The sequence below is a fragment of the Mycteria americana genome, chromosome 3, assembly GCF_035582795.1.
Source record: "Mycteria americana isolate JAX WOST 10 ecotype Jacksonville Zoo and Gardens chromosome 3, USCA_MyAme_1.0, whole genome shotgun sequence".
NCBI classification, from domain to species: Eukaryota; Metazoa; Chordata; class Aves; order Ciconiiformes; family Ciconiidae; genus Mycteria; species Mycteria americana.
This window is the reverse complement of record NC_134367.1, coordinates 126,942,572-126,960,974: the sequence shown is the minus strand read 5'-3', so window position 1 is coordinate 126,960,974 and position 18,403 is coordinate 126,942,572. Positions and strand designations below refer to the sequence as shown.

Sequence of the window (18,403 nt, the reverse complement as noted above, 5' to 3'; positions counted from 1 at the left end):
CCTTCACCCATACTAAGCATTAAGAGAGCAAAACACCTTCAGAGGTGTCCCTTCTTCATGGAGCTCAGGTGCTCAACAGAAACCCACATCAAGTAGTATGCAAAGAGAGAGAAAGGTGGGCAGGTCTGGACGCGAGAATGGCATCTGACCTTCTCTGTGGGAATTTGTTATGTGGGAATTCGTTATCTCTACCTGTGTGTTGAAGCAGGCTTGGATTTTAAACAGCAACCTGGTCCTGTTTCCTAGACCCTTTCATGCTTTGCAGCTTCCTTAAATTGCTAAGACAAGACAGTTGAAAATCCTGAACCTTTGAAACACGGCATTTGCACTGCTCCTTTGTGAGTCAGATTGGCTTCAGATCGCAGTTTGGGAAGGAGTGTGCACTTCATGGCATTTTGTGCCAGTGGTTCTTTCATTTGACCTGGTTAGTTTGTGCCTGTACTTATACGGTTGCCGGTACTGTAGATCCAAAACTCATCAAAGTCAGTCGCTGTCTTCTTGTAGACTCCGGTGAACTTTGGGTATGCCCTTTAACAGGCATGAGTTCAAGCTACTCTGTGCAGCGCTGGGGCAGGCTTTGTCTCATTTATCTAGCTTTATGAAGTTACCTTATATGTCAATTTTTGCATTGCGGGATGCTTGCTGAACATTGAAATAAAGTCTTCTGCGCGGTTCATTTAAACTTGATGGGTAATTAGAGAGTTGCCCGAGTTTGCAGTATCAGCGTTAATGTGACCTTTGAAAAAAATGTTTAAATAAAAAACAACTGAACTGAAATATTAATCCCTTGAACTTAATGAGGATGGCTCTATTAACCTCCCATTGCGTAGTACTACTTAACCCAGTAACAGCAGTACAGACAAGAAGAGGAGGTTTTTTCCTTTTAAGTTCATTGTAGTATCGGGAAGTAAAAACCTTCAGGCTATTTTTAATTAGGTTGAACCTCTGGGCAGTGCCGCTCTTACAATAAAGTTTTTAAGAGTTGCAGTTAAAATTCCACACTAATTTTGCTCCTCAAGTCAAAAAAAAAAAGTGTTGTGTAACACAGCACGAAACAACGAGAAGTGGTGGGTACATGGATGAAATAATGGTGGAAGTAGAGAGATGGGAAGATAATAGTAGTATATAAACACAGAGCAGCCATAAACAGTATCAGACTCTGTCTCCTTAGGAGCAATGATACATCTCCATTTGATGTTCATTATATAATAATGAACATACACATCTATATATAAATTTGAATCGAGCCCCAACTTTTTAGCATTGTTAAACTCAGCCTCAAAACTTTGCTGACGCTTGGGAGTACAAAGGCCAAAATACCGAACCACCATTTCCGGACGATGGAAAATGAGGGACAGTAGCTCTGTCTCCACTGTTAAACTTCTGCCAGGTTCTGAATAGATTTTTTTTCATTAGCTTGTTATGTTAGAAAACAATCGGTCGGTCACTAAATTGGCTCATCGTTTGGGGAGAGTCGATGCACATCTCTGCTAATAGAGCAAAGAGGAAGCCAGATTCATGTTGTTAATGAGTGAGGAAATATTTTGGAGTAGCCTTCCTTGTTACAAGGGATTACAGAACTGCAACTACTTGAAAAGACTTTCAAAGAAACTTCTAAAGCTTTGATCTTTATTCAGAGAGTGCTTGCTTTCTAGTCTAAAAACATTCATTTTTAACAGGATATTAACAGAAGGACTGACTGCTCAGTAATTTTCCAAGCAGACTTTTCAATGAGGCTCCATCCTGCAGAGGCTTTCTGATGTGAAGAGGTATAGTCAGTGCAAGGTAAACTTCAAAGTGCAGCATAAGGCTTTATCAGTGTGATTGTTTTTTGAACTAATTGATGGCTTACTTCTAAACCTCCATGCAGTTCCCTGACAATTATCAATGACATGGAAATTATAGTGATCATGTACCTTGAGAAACACGCCATCTCAAGACACACAGACCTCAGTGTATGTTAGGAGCTCTTATTACTCTAAAGAGGCTTGAGAGTCTGGGCTGAGTAGGCAGCGCAGAGCGGGGTATCACAGTGAAAGGAGGTGCCAGACTTAATCATAGGATGACTCTGTTCCTTTTCCATTGAGTAGCACAGTGATGCCACTAGAGAGAGAGAGAGAAATAGATTCTTTATTTCCTTTTCATTGTCATATTTGAGAAGAAATCTCTCTGCTCGGAGGGAATTTTCTGTGATACTGATGGGACCTGTTAGAGGTGTCCTGCCAAGAGTCAGACACAGGCAACACTATAATTATCCATTAGCGAGGTGGATGTGAGAGACTGAAAAACACTTTGTTAAACTGTATTGACAGTTCAGTTTAGGCAAGGATCCAAAAGCTGTGGTGTGGGTTTCACCACATTTTTTTCAGATCTGTACTTCGTCAGCTCCTGAGCCCTCACACGGGAAGCCTTGAGCACCTGAAGCTTTCATTTCTTGTCTCTCTCCTCTTTCAGAATTAGCCAGAATCTCTCACTCTGCGGGACAGCACCACTTTTAGGCAAAACACATTATACATAGAATGGCCCCGCAGATTCCAGGGTCCCCTGGAGACGTCCTGCTCAGCTGCCGTTGTGCTGCGCAGCTCTGAGAGTCCCGCGTTCTCCGGTCCACCCGGGATTTGAAATATTTCTGGAATATATTGTTGCTGTTAAAACCTCAAGATGTCATTTAAAAGGAGTTTCCAAGGGACTGTTATGATCTCTTGAGCTGAGAGTTACAATACTGCTACTCTTCCAAGGCCTGTGCTGTTGCACAGTCAGCTGCCTGTTTACCAGGGTGCCTTGGGAGGCACCGTGGAAGTGGAAAAATTCACTCGTTAGAAGGTAATGGATGCACTGATTTTTTTTTAGTTGTTTGTTTTGAAGACAGTAACCAAAATATGGGCAGCACGTTGTAAAAGGACCACTTGTGAAACTCTATTTGAGCTATGTCACTAAAGTTATTTAATCCTGGATCCACCCCAATAAACTAAGGGCAGTATCTGATGATAGATGGGACTTCAGTGGAGTTTCTCTGGATTTATTGCATTGAAACTGAGGAGATTCTCTTCTGCTTACAGTGAAGCTAACTTACTCCAGTGATAATGCAAAAGAGCAGAATCTAGCCTTAAAATGTTACACATGCTCATGGAGAGGCGATTTTTTTCCCATTCATACCAGCTCAAATTATCTTTATTCATATGCATCATGAGATGCATAGGTCATGTATTTATAGAGTCATCAAAAAAACACTTGACAGCTTAAGAAAGCATTTTATCCACAAAAGGAAACAATTACACAAAATAGTCATCAGAAAGAAGAGTGATTCCAAGTATGCAGCTTACAAGGCACAGAGCAGGGCTTTGCATGAGAATAAACTGCTGTACTGATGAAGAAATAGGAAACAAAGTCATTGTGAAGAAAATCCTCCCACAGAATTCAGTACAAGCTATCTCTTCAAAGAAAATGCAAGAGATCTGATATTACTAATAATAATACAACTGCCGGTAGGAAAAGATCACCAGTTTAGGCTTTTGCCGTAAGGAGCTTCTCTCACTCAAAAGTTTTCATCAGAGGTACAGTACCGGCATGTGTATATATAACACCCATATAACCTGGGCAACACTGATGGGCATCTCATCACTCAAACATTTATTTTTCGATCAGCTCTTGGAATAGATGTTGGTTTACTATACAGAAAGAAGAGATGAGTTTCTTTACGAGAGTGTTAAAATCTAGGAGCCCAGGTCCCAGGTTTCTTCACAGTCCCATTGGTTTAATTGAGGTTGTAGTTAATAAACGTGGAGACACAGATTGATGAAGGCCCTAAGGTTACAGTCTAATGCCTTGAGACAGCAGGTATTGAAGGACTCATTCATATGGGGACTTGTTGTACATTAGGGAGGCACAGCAAATCACCTTCCCTTTAACGGGAAGAGACACAAAGCTGAAACATGGGAGATAACAGTCAGGGGAAGTCGAAGGGGGAGTATATGAATAAGGGAAGATAACTCAGTAGGCAGCTTCTAGACTCCTCGGCTTGTGACATGCTTCAGGTGTTACGGTGATTTTTTCAAGCCCGTCTTGGGGCGAGTTCTGAAGGACAGTACATGGACTGTGCAACCTGTTGACGTAGGAAGGCCGGGGCGGCAGGAGTGGATCAGTCAAAAATACAGCAACTCCTGAGCAAGCGCCCCTGGTCTCGGGAATAGCACGGAGGCCTTGCAGGGAGGGGATATCGGCGTGGTGCGTTAGACCTTGTGTGAAGAACTAGGGGAGCTTCATCTGGGAGATAAAGGGTGTGGGGTGGGGCTGGTGGAGAGAAAGTCCTGGAGTTGGTGTCTCTCCTGCCTGTCATGGGCTGAAAGGTAACCATTATTTGAAAACGCGGTGATGGGCATGCACCGGGACTGAGATGTCCTTGTCTGAGGACAGGAATCGTTAATGGGAGCTTTCCAGTCAGTGTAAAGACATTTCCCACACTGGCTGTCATTCACCTAGTGCAATGCTGTTCCCTGCGCTGTCTCTGATACTGACTGCCCTAAGGTTTTCTTTAATGATTCCACATTCCAGCATCTTATGAGATAAAACCTCAGCTACCTGAACAGTTTCGTTTCATGCTTAGCTATAACGTCTATGAGTAGCTATGTTAAGTCCAAATGTTAACACAGTGGCATGTTCCTTTTTGCACTTGCTTGCAGTCACTGGGAGAAAAAGAGAGCATTTAGGTGCTCTCTGCACAGGTAGAGATGTTAACTCCTTTCACAGGCCTGGATAAACAGCTTCCCAAGAAACCGCCTTTCCCAACTGCTTTCTTTGGGCCATTCTTCCACGTGGCAGAGGCGGGTATATCGCTTTTGGGGAGGTCCTGCAGATGAGTCCTGGGTTCTCCTCAAACTCATCATCCTCACCTCAAGTCACCGACTTCTGCAGCCCCCCGTAGCACGCTGAGCGCCGCAGAGGGGCTGCAGCCATGAGGCGAGAGGACAACTAAGCAGTGGTTACTCCTTCGCCTTCCCAGCAGAAATCTGCTTAGTGGAGGGAATAACATGGTCCTTACTAAGAAACTCCTTCTGTTTCCAATTAAACAAAAATTGCTGCCTATAAATCACTTGATCCCTGAGCTCTGTTTCTCAATTTCACTCTCCCTGTTATTGAGCCTCCATCTGCTTTTAACAATTCTTGCTACTCATATGTCTTTTAATGCTGTATCCCTCCAGAATGGCTTTCTAATTAAGTAAGCTCTGAAAATGAAAAGCAGCAGAACAGCAGCTTGCTTGCTCTCTGTACCCTTTATCTGGGAGTCCTCTATGTGCTATTTTGGAAGCTAAATTGAGGTCGCTGACATTATGCATATTTGTTGTCTGATGCAGTTTTAAAAGCCCCAAATTCTCTATTCAAAATTATCTTTAGGCACACGGGTCAAACATTTGCAGGAAGAAAAATAAGTATTTGGAGCTCTAGATTTAGAGAAACAGAGGAGGAATGAGAAAGGGGCCACAATCTCAGACCAGTATTTCTGTTGCAATACACTTTCACTGGCCAGTGAAAAGATCAGTGTCGCTGACGCCAACAAAATAAACATTTCCAATGATATGTGAAAAGCAAAAAGGGAGTTTTGCTAAAGAGAAGTATCCTGCAGAGGTTGCAGTCCCCCTCGTTACGAATCGTGTAGTGACCACTTATTGCCTCTTGTCAAAATACGTTGTGCTGAAATTGCACAGAAGGAATGGATGCAGTTGTGTTTCTCATCAGTAAAAAAAAAAAGAACAGGTGCTGTTTATGTGGAATTAAATATTATACTGCATGTGGGTAGTGCCACGGTAATTATGGATACGAGTTAGTATCACGCTTCAACTGGTGAATAAATACAATAATGAAATACCCCCCAAAAAAGCCATTATTTTGATATTTCGCTGCCCTCTGCCTCAAGGGGAAATAACGCAACTTACAAATTTTTCACATTTGGATTCGGAACTCAAAAATTGTTAAAACCTTTTTAAAAACTTGAGAATAAAGAGTTTGCTGTTGGAGATGCCAAACTGCTTAGTCCTCAGAGTGCATTTTTACCTGGATTGCTGAGCCAGGATATTTGGATTATTTTTCATTCATAATTCACTGCATCATTCAGGGAAAGAAAGGGTGTGATCAGGAAAACAAAGTATTTACAAATAATGCAAATTAAGATAGATTTTAAAGGAGGGATAAAAGAAACACAAAACTCAAAAAACTGGCCTTACAGAAAAATCGCAAGTGGAGTGGAAAATCTGAGCCTTAAAAAAAGTTTATTTTGAGTCGTATCAAATTTTTGCAGTGGAAGAACTTAATCAAAACAAATATGGCCGTAATGAATGTCTGATTCAACAAAACTGCATTTTGGTGGGGTTTTTTTTTCACCAAAATGTGTAACCAGTTGTATTTCACACATAACTTTATCAAAACATTTTTTGCTTCAAGATGAATTCTTTAGATGCTTTTTAAGTGGTGACCCTTCCGTTATTTTTGAGTTGAAAATATATTTTTAAAAAAGGGTGAGCTGGACTGAATCCCAGTCCGTGTGGAAGTAGGTTGGTTTTGCTTCGGATAACTAACTGCCTCTGGCATGGGATCTTACATCAGGAGAATGATGCTACGAGGTCACAGCGCTGTGCAGACCAGGCATGCGGTATCTCAAGCCGTATGGGGAAGGAAGAGAGGGGAAAATTGTTTGGAAAACACTTTCATTACTGACTTCCGAAACGCCACTGTAAAGGTACGACGGGAAGGAGCAGCAGAGTTCGCGTTAACAGCTTCAAAGGTGTTGCTGTGGCAGGAAGGGAGATGGGTTGGACATGGTTTCCCCCACAATTTCCCTTTCCCTTGGGCTGCCAAAGTGAGGGGGAGGAGGTCAGCTGGAAGCGGTGCTGCCTCTCGGCCAGCTGCGTATCCGCCTCTTGTCTTCAGGCCGTGGAGGCTGGCTGTAGGGTAGATGCAGTAGACTTTCACAAGACGCCAGCAACAGCCCCAGCCCACAGATGCGTTCCCAAATTGGCTGTGCGTGTGATAGGGCCACGTTTCACTCCGCTGGTTGTTTTTAATGCACACGGTAAGGTCTTCGCTCCTGACACCTGAGGTCCTAGATCCTCATGCCGTTTATGTACAGATACCTACTTCCCATGCAAAACTTTTCTTAACTTTGCTCTACCTCTGGTATGGTAGCTCATTATGAGATTCTTATACCTCATTAGGCCAGCTTGTTTGCTTTTCCACAGTTATGTTAAAACAATCCTGAAATTTAAAAAAAAAAAAAAAATTCTGCAGCAGGAAAGAGGGATGAGATGTATTGCAGGTAGTGAGAAGGGAGAGGAGTTCAGTATTCAAAGCCTAAACTCAGGAACAAGGTAATATGAAACACCATAAATGTGGAATAATTAAGGATTAAGGGGTTTAACACATTTATTTTCTTTCTTAATTTTCTAATTTTTTTTAACCTAAACACTCTATGTGAACTTCAGTCCTCCTGGTAACTTGTGTTGGCAGCACGTTGCGTTTTTCATGTGATCGTTTTATTTTTGTTCTTGGTAGAAACAGAAGTTCATTAGATCACATTGCAAGTATGCAGAAGTCTACAGGGGCTTGATCAGGATAGTCTGAAACCACAACTTCTGCTTTTGTAATGCTTTATTGATCACAGTTACTGTTTTTAATGCTATGGTCACTATTTTAACACTATGTTATGCTATGTTACTTTGGTAGGTTTAATAACAGCTAGGTATAAGTGCTATAAATAGTTTTAATAATACCATCCGTTTCCTTTCCTGAGTGCATTTTCCTTGCTTTTAGCTGAATGACCATATTTGTTTTCACCTCCCACATTCCAAGGAAGGGTTGCTGAGGCCTTTCTCTGAATGATGACCCTTTTTGGAAAGCGGTCGTAGCCAAGGATGCCGAAGAGCCCTTTGCATTGCAAGGGAATGCGAGCCGATCAGCTGGGCAGCTGGCTGCCTGCCAGGAGCTCTGCTCCCTAAGGTACGGGCTTAGTCGTGTAAAGCCCTGCTCGTTTTCCGTCCCTAAGGCTCAGGGGCTGTGTTGGTTGTAGTCAAGGTTCGAAGGATACGGTGGTATGGGTTCGTCCGGGGCACGAGGGTGCGCGAGCCCAAGCCCCCCGGTCGCCCACACTGCCTAACGGCTGGCTGAAGTCAGAGGGGCCCTCAGGCGCGGCTTCCCCGTGGAAACCCTGGGGGGGTATAGCTAACGGAGGCAGGACAGTCGCAAGCAAGGCCTCACCGAATCTGCTGTTATTTTGAGCAGGACAACTTGGTGGCCCAGTGGTCCACAGCCTGTTCCAAGCCTGTGCTGGGGTATGTCTAGTTTGATAAGCGATCATATAAATGGAGCGGAGGAGAGCCCTTTCAAACCAGCGGCAGCTGAGGATGGCACCTCCCGAGCTTTGATCCCTACCTAAGCTTAATTTCTCTCCTTCTTCTGTAATTTGGGATAATAATACCGATACTTACCCGTTCTGTAAAGCTGATGTGAGTATCAGCTGATGTTTTTTAACTAGCACTGCTGGGTAAAAAATGAAGGGTAGGTAGAGAGGAGCATACATTCAAGAGTTAGAGCTTCTGGCCACAGCCGTCAAGAGTGACCAACGCATTCATCTCCTGTCCCCAAGGACCCCACTGCAAACACTTAATGATGGCTCCAAATCTTAAAGTATTAACTCATCGCCTGTAAGTAAAGTAAATGGGAGTGTGATTTACCTGAACAGGAAATAATGTTTCCAACCCCTTGTGGGATACTAAAGCTGCATGGAGGTGACATTAGTAAGTTGTTTTTGTTGGGGGTTAAAGAGAGGACAGAGGATCTGTGAGAGGGCAGATAGTGAGATAACAGAAGGAAGAAGGTTGTTACGTGTTAATGGGAACAGTGGTCCAGATAATGATCTGCCCATCAAATGATCAGTCTCATTCCCCGCCCCCTTGTCTGGCTCCAAATTCCTAAAAGCAAGTATAGGTCACCTTGTTTAGTAGCTAGAGAGCAGAGAAATCGGGGTGGGGGGACTTGTGATGGGGAGCAAGCCAAGGGGACAGCAAACTGAACAGTAAGGCTACACAGGGCTGGAGACTGGTGGGGAGCTGGGTGTGCAGAGAGGTTTTTACTTACACACATACAGACATGGCACTTTGTCGTGCCATCAGCAAGCCAAAGAAAAGACATACGTGACTACTGCTACTAATGGGAGGGCAGCTTTCCATTAGTGAATAACCATAATGTCCCTGTAAAGCCACAGAATATGGTTAGCATTGTCTAACAGAAGGATACTGAGGCCTTTAAAAGCAAAACAGCTGGGTGTTTTGAGCCAGCTGGTTTTAAGCAGGCAACTTGTTTCTTTAACCTCGACCCACAGCTGTTTGCCAGTGTTGTGCCTGGGGCTGGTGGCTTAAGCAGAAACACGGCCAAGGCACTGCGAGACTGTCGTGGGTTTGCCAGCCCCAGGCTCGCTGAGGAAGACTTCAGTGAGTCATCGGGTCCGGCAGTGGGAGAGCTGCGTGGCACCCAGGCTCACCCGCTGTGCTCTTCATTGCAGCTGGGGTCCTGGGTGACAGCTTGGAAGTCAGGGAATGTGCTGAGCAGGGGGAAGGACCGACAGTGCCTTTGAAATGAAAAAGAAATCTAATTTTTACACACTGTTGCAGTTTTAATCAACCCTCCTTGTCTACTGTCTGCTCCTTCCCAACTAACTTCAGCCTTCTCATGATTAGATATCTATATAGACTGTCTCTGGAGACACTGAAGAGAGAGACGTAGCTCCAGATTCATGTCATTTCTATTAAATGCTCGACTTAGGGGGGATTATCCACTGGAGGCGCTTTAGGAGGTGAATATTAGACACAATTGCTATCTAACAACATGCTTATGGTTGCGCTGGGTTCAGATAACGTTCAGTTTCTGAGGGATTTCAAATATTTCTACTGCTCTTAAACCTAATTAAGCAAATCAAGGTTCTGAAGGAAGTTGAGAGCCAGGAGACTTTCTCTGACTTTTGATTTTACGTACCTCTTTCTATACCTGAGGTGCCCAAAATCTACATATTCAGCACTTCCATGTACGACAATGAGGCGGGGAAATGCAGCAGCCCATCCCTGGCTCAGACACCCGTGTATAAAGAAATTAATGTCCTTATATAAAGCTGTGCCTTCCAGTGCTCTGGAGCCTTTCCCACGATTCCTAGATTTATAAAAAATATTGTACGCAGAGCTACCTGTCCCTGCAAGAACTTTAACTGGCTTCGTGGGGTGCTCAGAGACTGCTGCGGATCTGCACCGGCGGCCCAGAGCCCGGCTGCTGAACAGGGAGGGACGATGGCATTTGGCGTGCATGGTGCACAGCGTGCTCGGAGCCCGCTGGCAGGCGCTGCCTCTGCCATCGCTGCTGTTTTGGATGAACCCAAGGAATGTTTTGTCCCACGTTTGGCATAAATCTCCCTCTAACTGTGACAGCATCTTTGGGTAATTGTCATAAATAAACAGAAGGACTCACCTTCCCCTCCCTCCCTCCTGTTTTTTAAGCAGTGCGGGTATTTAGCAGTGAACTGTGAGCAAAAGCATGATTGCACCATGATGGTAGACCTTTTGCCTAGAACACAGCCTTCGGATTTGCGATATGACCGACGTGAGTGCCATGCTGCTGTCGCTCTGAAGTAGAGACCAGTGCAGATGTAGTCTCTTGGTGGCTGAGAAGGTCACCAGGCAGCAGGCGTGGAGTCCTGGGGCTGCAGAGCCCCGGCGGCGAGCTGGGCAGTGAGGGGTGGCCAGCATCGTTTGTGGGGTTTTCCTCCCAACCACTCTATGGCACTGTTCCTCCGATAATACGTGTACTCTTGGAAGTGTTATCAAAACGGAGACGAAAGGAGGGTCCCTTCAAAAATTTGTATCTAGACATAAAGCCAGAAAACAAAGGAAGCTCGGGAAAAAAAGAAGGGTACTGCATGAAAGAAGGGTGTTATGGTAGCGATTGTCTAACAGTTGATACAAGTATATATTTTAGAGCCAGGGTGTATTTAATGCAACCGTTTGTGCCTCAGACTGGGTGTTTGTCAGCACTGTGACACGGAGGTGGGAAACTGAGGACAGAACAGCAGGAAAATTGCCAGAAACAAGGCAGGAAAGGAGCTTTAGCAGGAGAACCAGCAGGAAAAAGCCAGATCTTAGATCTTGAGGAAGAAAAACTGCAAAATTTGTCTAATTAAGGAATGTAGAACTAGACCGGGTGAGCTAAGGACGTTGATTTGCACACCAGGAGAAAGAAGAAGAAGCCTCACAAAAATAAAATCTGAGATGCAGGATGAAAACCAGGACAGAAGCACGGGGAATGGGATTGGAAGGGCTCAGAGGGAGGCGTAGTGGTAAAGTCACATGCTGTGGACAGGTCAAGGATGGTAAGAGTAGTATAGGTCCTAATGTTGGAGTGAAAATTTCTATTACCCGTTGAGAGCCGTCGCAATGGGGTGAAGGAGACTTGAAAGTAGACAGGATAGACTCAGGCATAGAGCCGAAGGACCGGAATTCATAGCACCTTTATGCATCCTGGAAAAAAATACAGCTCAAAACTATCGCCTAAGAAACTATTGTGAAACTGCTGCAGCTACAGTTAGCAGAACCTGACTCCCTCTTTTTAAGAAGGTGGGTGGATGGATGGTTGGATGGATGGACGGACGGACGGACGGACAGACAGAGCGGGTTTGGCTTTGGAACTCACCCCTTTTGCTTCCTGCCGTGCTCATATTGGTCACGATGAAAAAATTGGCTTTGTCTTCAGTTGAAACCTTCATACACATTAATGTTTTTTAAATAATGGATCGTGCAGATCCTACCATGGGCACTAAAAACAAAGGCTATACAAATAACTACTGGGAAAGGGCCCACAGCTTCCTGAAGACTGATAGCCAGATTTCTTTCTGCATGCCTTTTGCATCCTGTTGATGGTATGACACTTTTTCCCCAGTAATGTCCAAGACACATACTGCATTAATCAGATAATGTAACTTTCCATGATCTAGCCCTAAGAAATGTAAGTTAACTTTTTTCCCCTCCCTCTTTGACTCCCTTTGACAACTGACTTTTTCCTAATGGCTTCTCCAACCCAAGAAATCTGGCAAAAGTTATTACATTGTTCTCAGAGCAATGTTTGTGGTGTGATTAATGCGCGATTAGCTACCTGAAGCTTAATAAAGGCCTTGCTCTTTCCAAGGCTTATCCGTGATCCATACTGCACTTGAATCGAGTCTTGTGAAAGCCAGTGGGAGTATGGACACCGATACAGTTAAATCCACATATATTTTAAGGATTTGGGTACCCAAGGATGGTACCCAAAACCAGCCTTACGCACAAATGACCGCACGTTCCTTCAGCTTTGCAATGACTGCATGGAAATCAATAGGCGTATTGGATGTGTGGTGCCAATACAAAAAAGAGAGGAATATATCCTGGAATCATGCAAAAATGCGTTATTAATTTCCCCCCTGCCTCGTGTGGTATGTTCCCCATACTGTAGCACTGGTCTCATTAGATACACCTGAAGACAGCTTGTCTCTTCTGTTGTAGTTGCAGGTGGAACTTGATCAGGAATATCAAGACAAATTCAAAAGACTGCCTTTGGAAATTCTGGAGTTCGTACAGGAAGCCATGAAAGGGAAAATCAGCGAAGATGGAGACCACAGTTCTGCCCCCTCTTCCCTGGCATCTGACAGTGGAAAATCAAATCATAAACCTCTGCAAAGTGAAGAGGAATTGGAAGAAGATAATCCAGAAAAAGTGTTTGATACTACTTTTTAACTGCCCAAGAAACAATCAGTGCGCCAGGGCGCACCGCTCCCCAGCTGCCCCGTCTCCGCTTTCCCGATGCGAGCTGCCGCTGAAGCGCTTCGGGAGGCAGGAGGCATCTGCATTCAAGTGCACATCGCCCAAAAGGAACATTTTATAAAAAGTATTGTGCAAAGGTCTTCATTCCCATTCTTCATCTTATTATTATTCTAAAGCTTAGTGCGGTCGTAATGGGAAAATTAATACGTTAACCATCCGCCCCTCTTTTTTTTTCCTTTTTTTTTTTTTTGGCCAGTTTACAATGGGTAATTTGCTGGCCATGTTCACTGTTAAGAATGTTTAATGAAGACCGGTGTATTGTACAGAGACAAATGTGTGCAGATTTCCTTTTGAAGTGCCGGTGCGAGGTGCTCCAAACTAATACAGATCCTAGAGAATATTATAACAGTACTTAATCATATTTGTTTCCTTCTTTATAACTGCACCTTGACAGCTGTACCATCATTTTACATTTGCACTGAAACATTTAATCCTTTTTAGCTTTGCAAGCACTGGTGGCTTGCTGTCTTGATATTATGTTTATCACGTGGAAAGAAATATATTTGCTGCTGAAAATTCTTGGAACTGTGGGGACAAGAGGAAAACAACGAGAAGAACTCTGCCTGGAGATTGTCGGTGTCCGTGTACGTCTGTGTTTGTTACACTGCGTGAGTGCATATATGTTTGTATACATATATAGCTATATGTGCGCACACATCCGTCCGTATACACGCACGGCATGTTTCTGTTTGAAGTCGGTGTGGTCTCTTGGCCAAATGAAAAGTTTCAGGGATACGTGAATAGAGAATCTTTATGAAAGCTAACATCTGGGTTATACTGCTATAAAATAGGCATTGCATCATAAAATTCTTTTTGTGGTGTTAGTGTTGTAAATCAAAGTAGTTTTAGAATATAAATTTGATATATATTTTGCAGACTCAAAAGTATTGATTTTAAGTATCATATTTTACGCTTACTGAATTTGATAGGATTATAAAATGTTTAGGACTACAGTATTTGAAATTTAACAGAATCTTCCATTATTTTTAAGACTGAGGTTCAGTTTTACTAAGGTCTGAAACTTAAAAGCGAAAGATAACAACCTGATCACTGTTATTTAAAAATGTATATTAATCCGTTTAACTGACTTCTTAAACGAAGAACAATCAAAGTTAGCGTACTGTGTGATATGCGTGGGAGAAGTAGCGGCACATTTTGAGGAATTTCTATCGGACGACAGAGAGACTTTGTGAAAGTCAGGATGTTTGCAAAGGGAAAGAAACGCTATTCTCTGGATTCCCGCGCTAACAGAAATAGGAATTATGAAACATTACGGAGGGATTCTTTACTTGTACCCAAGCCAATGCATAACGCTGAAGGCCTTTCCCGCAGCCGTGTGGTGAGGCGGCGTCTTAGGGCAAAGGATAAACTGGCTCAGAAGACACAGATTTGCGTCGAGGGGCTTGACCCCGCAAACTCGCAGAAATGACTTTTCCTGCGCACCACTGGGCTCAGCGCAGCCGTGCTGGGGAATACCGTTCACGTACACGTTTGCAAGAGCGGGGCCTTACTTTGTATTAAAAAGCAATCGGAGAAAGAAGTCAATTGCGTAGGGAGGCATTTTAATACATCGTAACAGTTAAGTTACTTTACTTCCATTCCCTCAGGATTTTAGTACTTTAAAGTAACTTATTTTATTTAAATTTAAGCAATAAAATACAAATCAAGCTTAAGTTTTCAGTTAAATAATGGTGTGTGTATATATATAAGTTCGAATCTTGGAAAACAAGCAGTATTTTGATGTTTCTTTTTTAAACTTAGAGCAGAAAGAAAGAAAAATTGCACATTGTTTGGAGATCATATTTTGGATTAAACTGTTCTGGTTTATGATGATGAAGTGAGTGAGCATGAAATTCAAAAATCTGACTTTCACCTTAATGCGAGGAAAGGCGAATCCTCTGTTAATCCTTGTTTTGCACTTTGAAATCAATCCTAATCACTCGTTGAAAACGTAGAGAGTCAAGAGGTAATGCTGCATTTTATAACGTAAAAATGACATATTGTCTAAATTATTGAAAGAATGAACCGATAGCAGTGTTCACAATAAAACTGAAGACTCTTGCATTATAGAAACCGTTGTACAGCGCAGGCTTTTCGGTAAAATCTTAGCTCCTTTGAATTTCAGCGCCACGTTCCCGTGGACTTCAGCGGAGCCAGGACTTCACCACAGTCTTCAAAGAAACTTGGGCAAATACCGATTAACCTTTTATTTATATTTACAAATAAATAAATGTACCGGTTGGATTAAATATACGATCAGCTGTAGTCATTTTACAGTACGTTTGTATTTGACCATTTCCTGTACTCACGTTTTTTTATATCTGTACAGTGCCACTTTCTGCAGGTGTAAGGTAGCGTGTAATACTGTACATCTTGCATTGTTCACACTCTTTCAGTGAAACAGATATCATTTAATATTGATATTACTTGAACTAGAGTAAGATAATGAAAAAAGGGTCTTTATGATGTGCAAGTCTTGTGCCTTTTATGTATTTGCCTTGTTCCGTGTTGAATGTGTGGAAATGCTGTATCGTGGACTTCTGCTGTATAGAATAGAGCTGTCTATATTAAACTAGGTCGTGCACTTCAGATATCTTTACACTACTGAAAATAGCTTGGTTTTGGCAGTATAAACAGAATTTTAAAAATTCTAATGAAGGCCAGACATTTTAGATTTAACATGTTCATAATTATGTTAATTAATGCTCATGTATTAGCTAAACATTCACTGAAAGATAACTAAGGGGACATCATTGCTTGCCTTTCTTTGAAATCAGTGTTGCTCTTGTACATTGTATTAATAGTGTCTGTGATTGATTAGTCCTTGATGATTTGCTTTCGAAGTAGGATGAAAAATTTCAGCTAACATGTACATATTTTTCGGTTCCTCAATCTATGATTGGTTCAGAGGCATAATTCACATTTTTGTAAAAATTCTATGCAATTTTGTGGCATGATGTTTCTTCCACTTGTAATTTTATGTGCTTACGTTACAGATCCAAAGGACAAATAAAAATTTCTTAACACAAGACGGTTGTTTTCTCTCTTCATTGACTGCAAAGCCTCGGTTGACTCAGGAGACCTTACTGACCTCGAAGACCTTACCCTGGCCCCTTTGCTCCCGGGCAGGGCAGTGCCACGAGGAGTCAGTGAAGTTTCCCTGCGGGCTCTTCTGTTCGCAACGACGAGAACAAGAAATTGCACGTGCCCGGGCATCCACCACCCCTCCCAGCAAAATGTGTATTTGCTGGTGCTCTGCAACAAGGGAAAACAAAAAAAGGGCACGGCAGGCACTGAACTGGTAAGAAAATGTGTCGGTTTACCGGACAGGCTGTTGTAGAACAGCACTTCCATGCTTTTCAGCCATACCTGTAAACTGCCTCGACAAACTACAGCAGCCTTACTTCTCTTCCAGTGCCCCAGCTGTTTCGCTAAACATCTATGCAATTATATATGCGCTACGAAATGTACCTTTGCCGGGGCCTTCCACTGAGAGCACTGAAGAATAAATCTATTCCTCTGGCTTTTCACTTTCCTTTCCCTATTTAATTTACAATGCAAAAAATTATCTCCGGGAGAAGAGATAAGCAGGTATATTAATCCCGTGTACTAAGGGATATACCTATTAAAATAAATAGTCTCCAAGGCAGCTAGAGCCAAATTGCTCACTAGGAGAGGTGTGGGGAAATGGGGTCTGACGAGGGGGATGGACACGGCACGGTGTAAAAGCAGGCAAGGAAGGGAGGAACAGAGCTGAAAGTCGGGCCCGTGAATTTGACAGAGTAAGACTAGGACAGAAACAGAGCGGGGGGAAGCAAAAGAAAAGAAAAATGGGTACGTTTCGTCCCAAAGGAGGAGCAGTGGGGTGTGAAACCATCAAGAGCGGGGCTTGCCGAGGCCCCGTTAGCGAGCTGCCCGTCGTGTAGCGAGGCAGGCGAGGGGAGGCAGACGGGACCACGGCACGGGGAGGCAGCGCGGTGGCGAGAATTTCAGGGGGGATGAGGGGGAGACGGTGACGGCGAGCACAGAGGGAAAAGCCAGGAGGCCATGGGAAGGATCGGGAGCCAAACCTCGGCTCCCGCGGGGCCCAGCGAGGCAGGATTCTCACAGCCGGCCGAGCAGACGACCTCGGCGCTTGTTGTACTTGGGCCACGGGAGACTGACTTGGCTGCTGAGGAGAGAGGGCGACAGGCTGGGATGTGTGGAAGAACGATTTGGAGGCCGACCCAGGGGAAGATGGTGTCGCGGAGGCCAGGCAGCGGGGCCAGAGCTGTGTGCTCTCGTGCAGCTGCGGACACTACGCGAAGCAAGCCCGTTGGGTTGCTGAAGCTTCAAATGGATTCTGCAAATGCTCCTGGTGATGGCCGGAAGAAAACCAGTCTCACCCCAGCAGCAGAAGTCTGCTGCTACCAGCTGGGGAAGGTGACCAAAGACTTCATTTTGCCCTCAAAGGGAATGCTTTGATAACTAGGGCCAGTGCCAGGTTCCACCACGAGTAACTGCTCCTCAGCTTCGTGAGCCTTACATCGTTTCCTTCACAGTGATGCAGCGTCCAGGCGGGGGCTGGAGGGTGTCTGGATCCAAACTGAGACGTTGGGTCGGGGCGTCGGGGAACATCACTGAGCAGGGCAGGAAGAGTTGGGAGCGGGCGAGCAGGCTGAAGGGCTGTACAACCAGGCCTCCTAAAACCTGGGCATGCACTCGAACCCTAGGAAATGATGGCAAGGTAAGCAGCTGTACCTTTGAAAGACACAAATGGGGGTTTAAAGCCACAAAAACTATATCAGACCCTTGCACTTCAGGAGAGCTCTGAGTGCGGGAGCTGCACAAGTCAAATCTGCCAGCCCTGGCTGAAGCACCCGAGCTCCTGAAGCCAGTAAGTTTCAGCTACAAAATTCAGGTCAGCGTCTCTTATTGACAAACTGGCTTCAACAACTGCATTTGGCTTGTTTGGGCGCTCCTTCAGAGACCTCTCGCTTGCTCCAGTGACTGTAGAGGGAGTAGAAGAACCTACCTCTAAATCTGAATTTCACTTCTGACATCAGGCATCAAGGAGCCAGGTAGTTTCTGGCTACAGTAGGGTTCCTTAATGTGCAAACAGCTAAGTCCTCTCCTGGATTTACCAGAAGACACCTGAATGCCAAGTGAGACCACTCCTGTGACCCTGCCATTTCCCACAGAGTTGAAACAGTTAATGCTGACCTCCCCTCCCACCTCTGCCCAGACATGGAGCTTCCCTAAACAGGCACAGCAGGATTTGCTTGGCCATCATTAGACCTAGTTCCTCCTCAGAGTCAGGGCCCTGGCCTTACTCTTCTCTTCTTTAAGGGTTGAGTAGGAGAAGAAGGAGTCCTCCACGCAGTGAAGGAAGGTCTGCTTAGCAAAGGGGTCAGTGCAGGAAATTAAAGCCATGTGCAAAAAGCAGCAGGTGATGGTCACTAGTGAAGGTACGGAAGCCGACTGCAGAAACGCATTCCGGGATTAAAAAAGGGCCTCTAAAGAGAGGGTAGCCTCTAGCACGC

At 44.2% G+C, this 18,403-nt stretch overlaps 1 protein-coding gene across 6 annotated transcripts in view; it reads left to right on the top strand.

Annotated features, from left to right (window-relative positions):
* The window catches only part of PLCB1 (phospholipase C beta 1), a 415,791-nt gene extending 399,411 nt beyond the window's left edge, over positions 1-16,380 (top strand). The window contains exon 32 of one of the 6 annotated variants that reach the window (XM_075496917.1): positions 15,878-16,380. In XM_075496917.1, the coding sequence (XP_075353032.1) occupies positions 15,878-16,186 (309 nt within the window). In that variant the 3' untranslated portion in view covers positions 16,187-16,380. Of the gene's footprint in view, positions 1-12,563 lie in introns of all 6 variants that reach the window. The other 5 variants (XM_075496921.1, XM_075496919.1, XM_075496918.1 and 2 more) reach the window with 5 other exon arrangements.
* Positions 16,381-18,403: the final 2,023 nt, after the last annotated feature.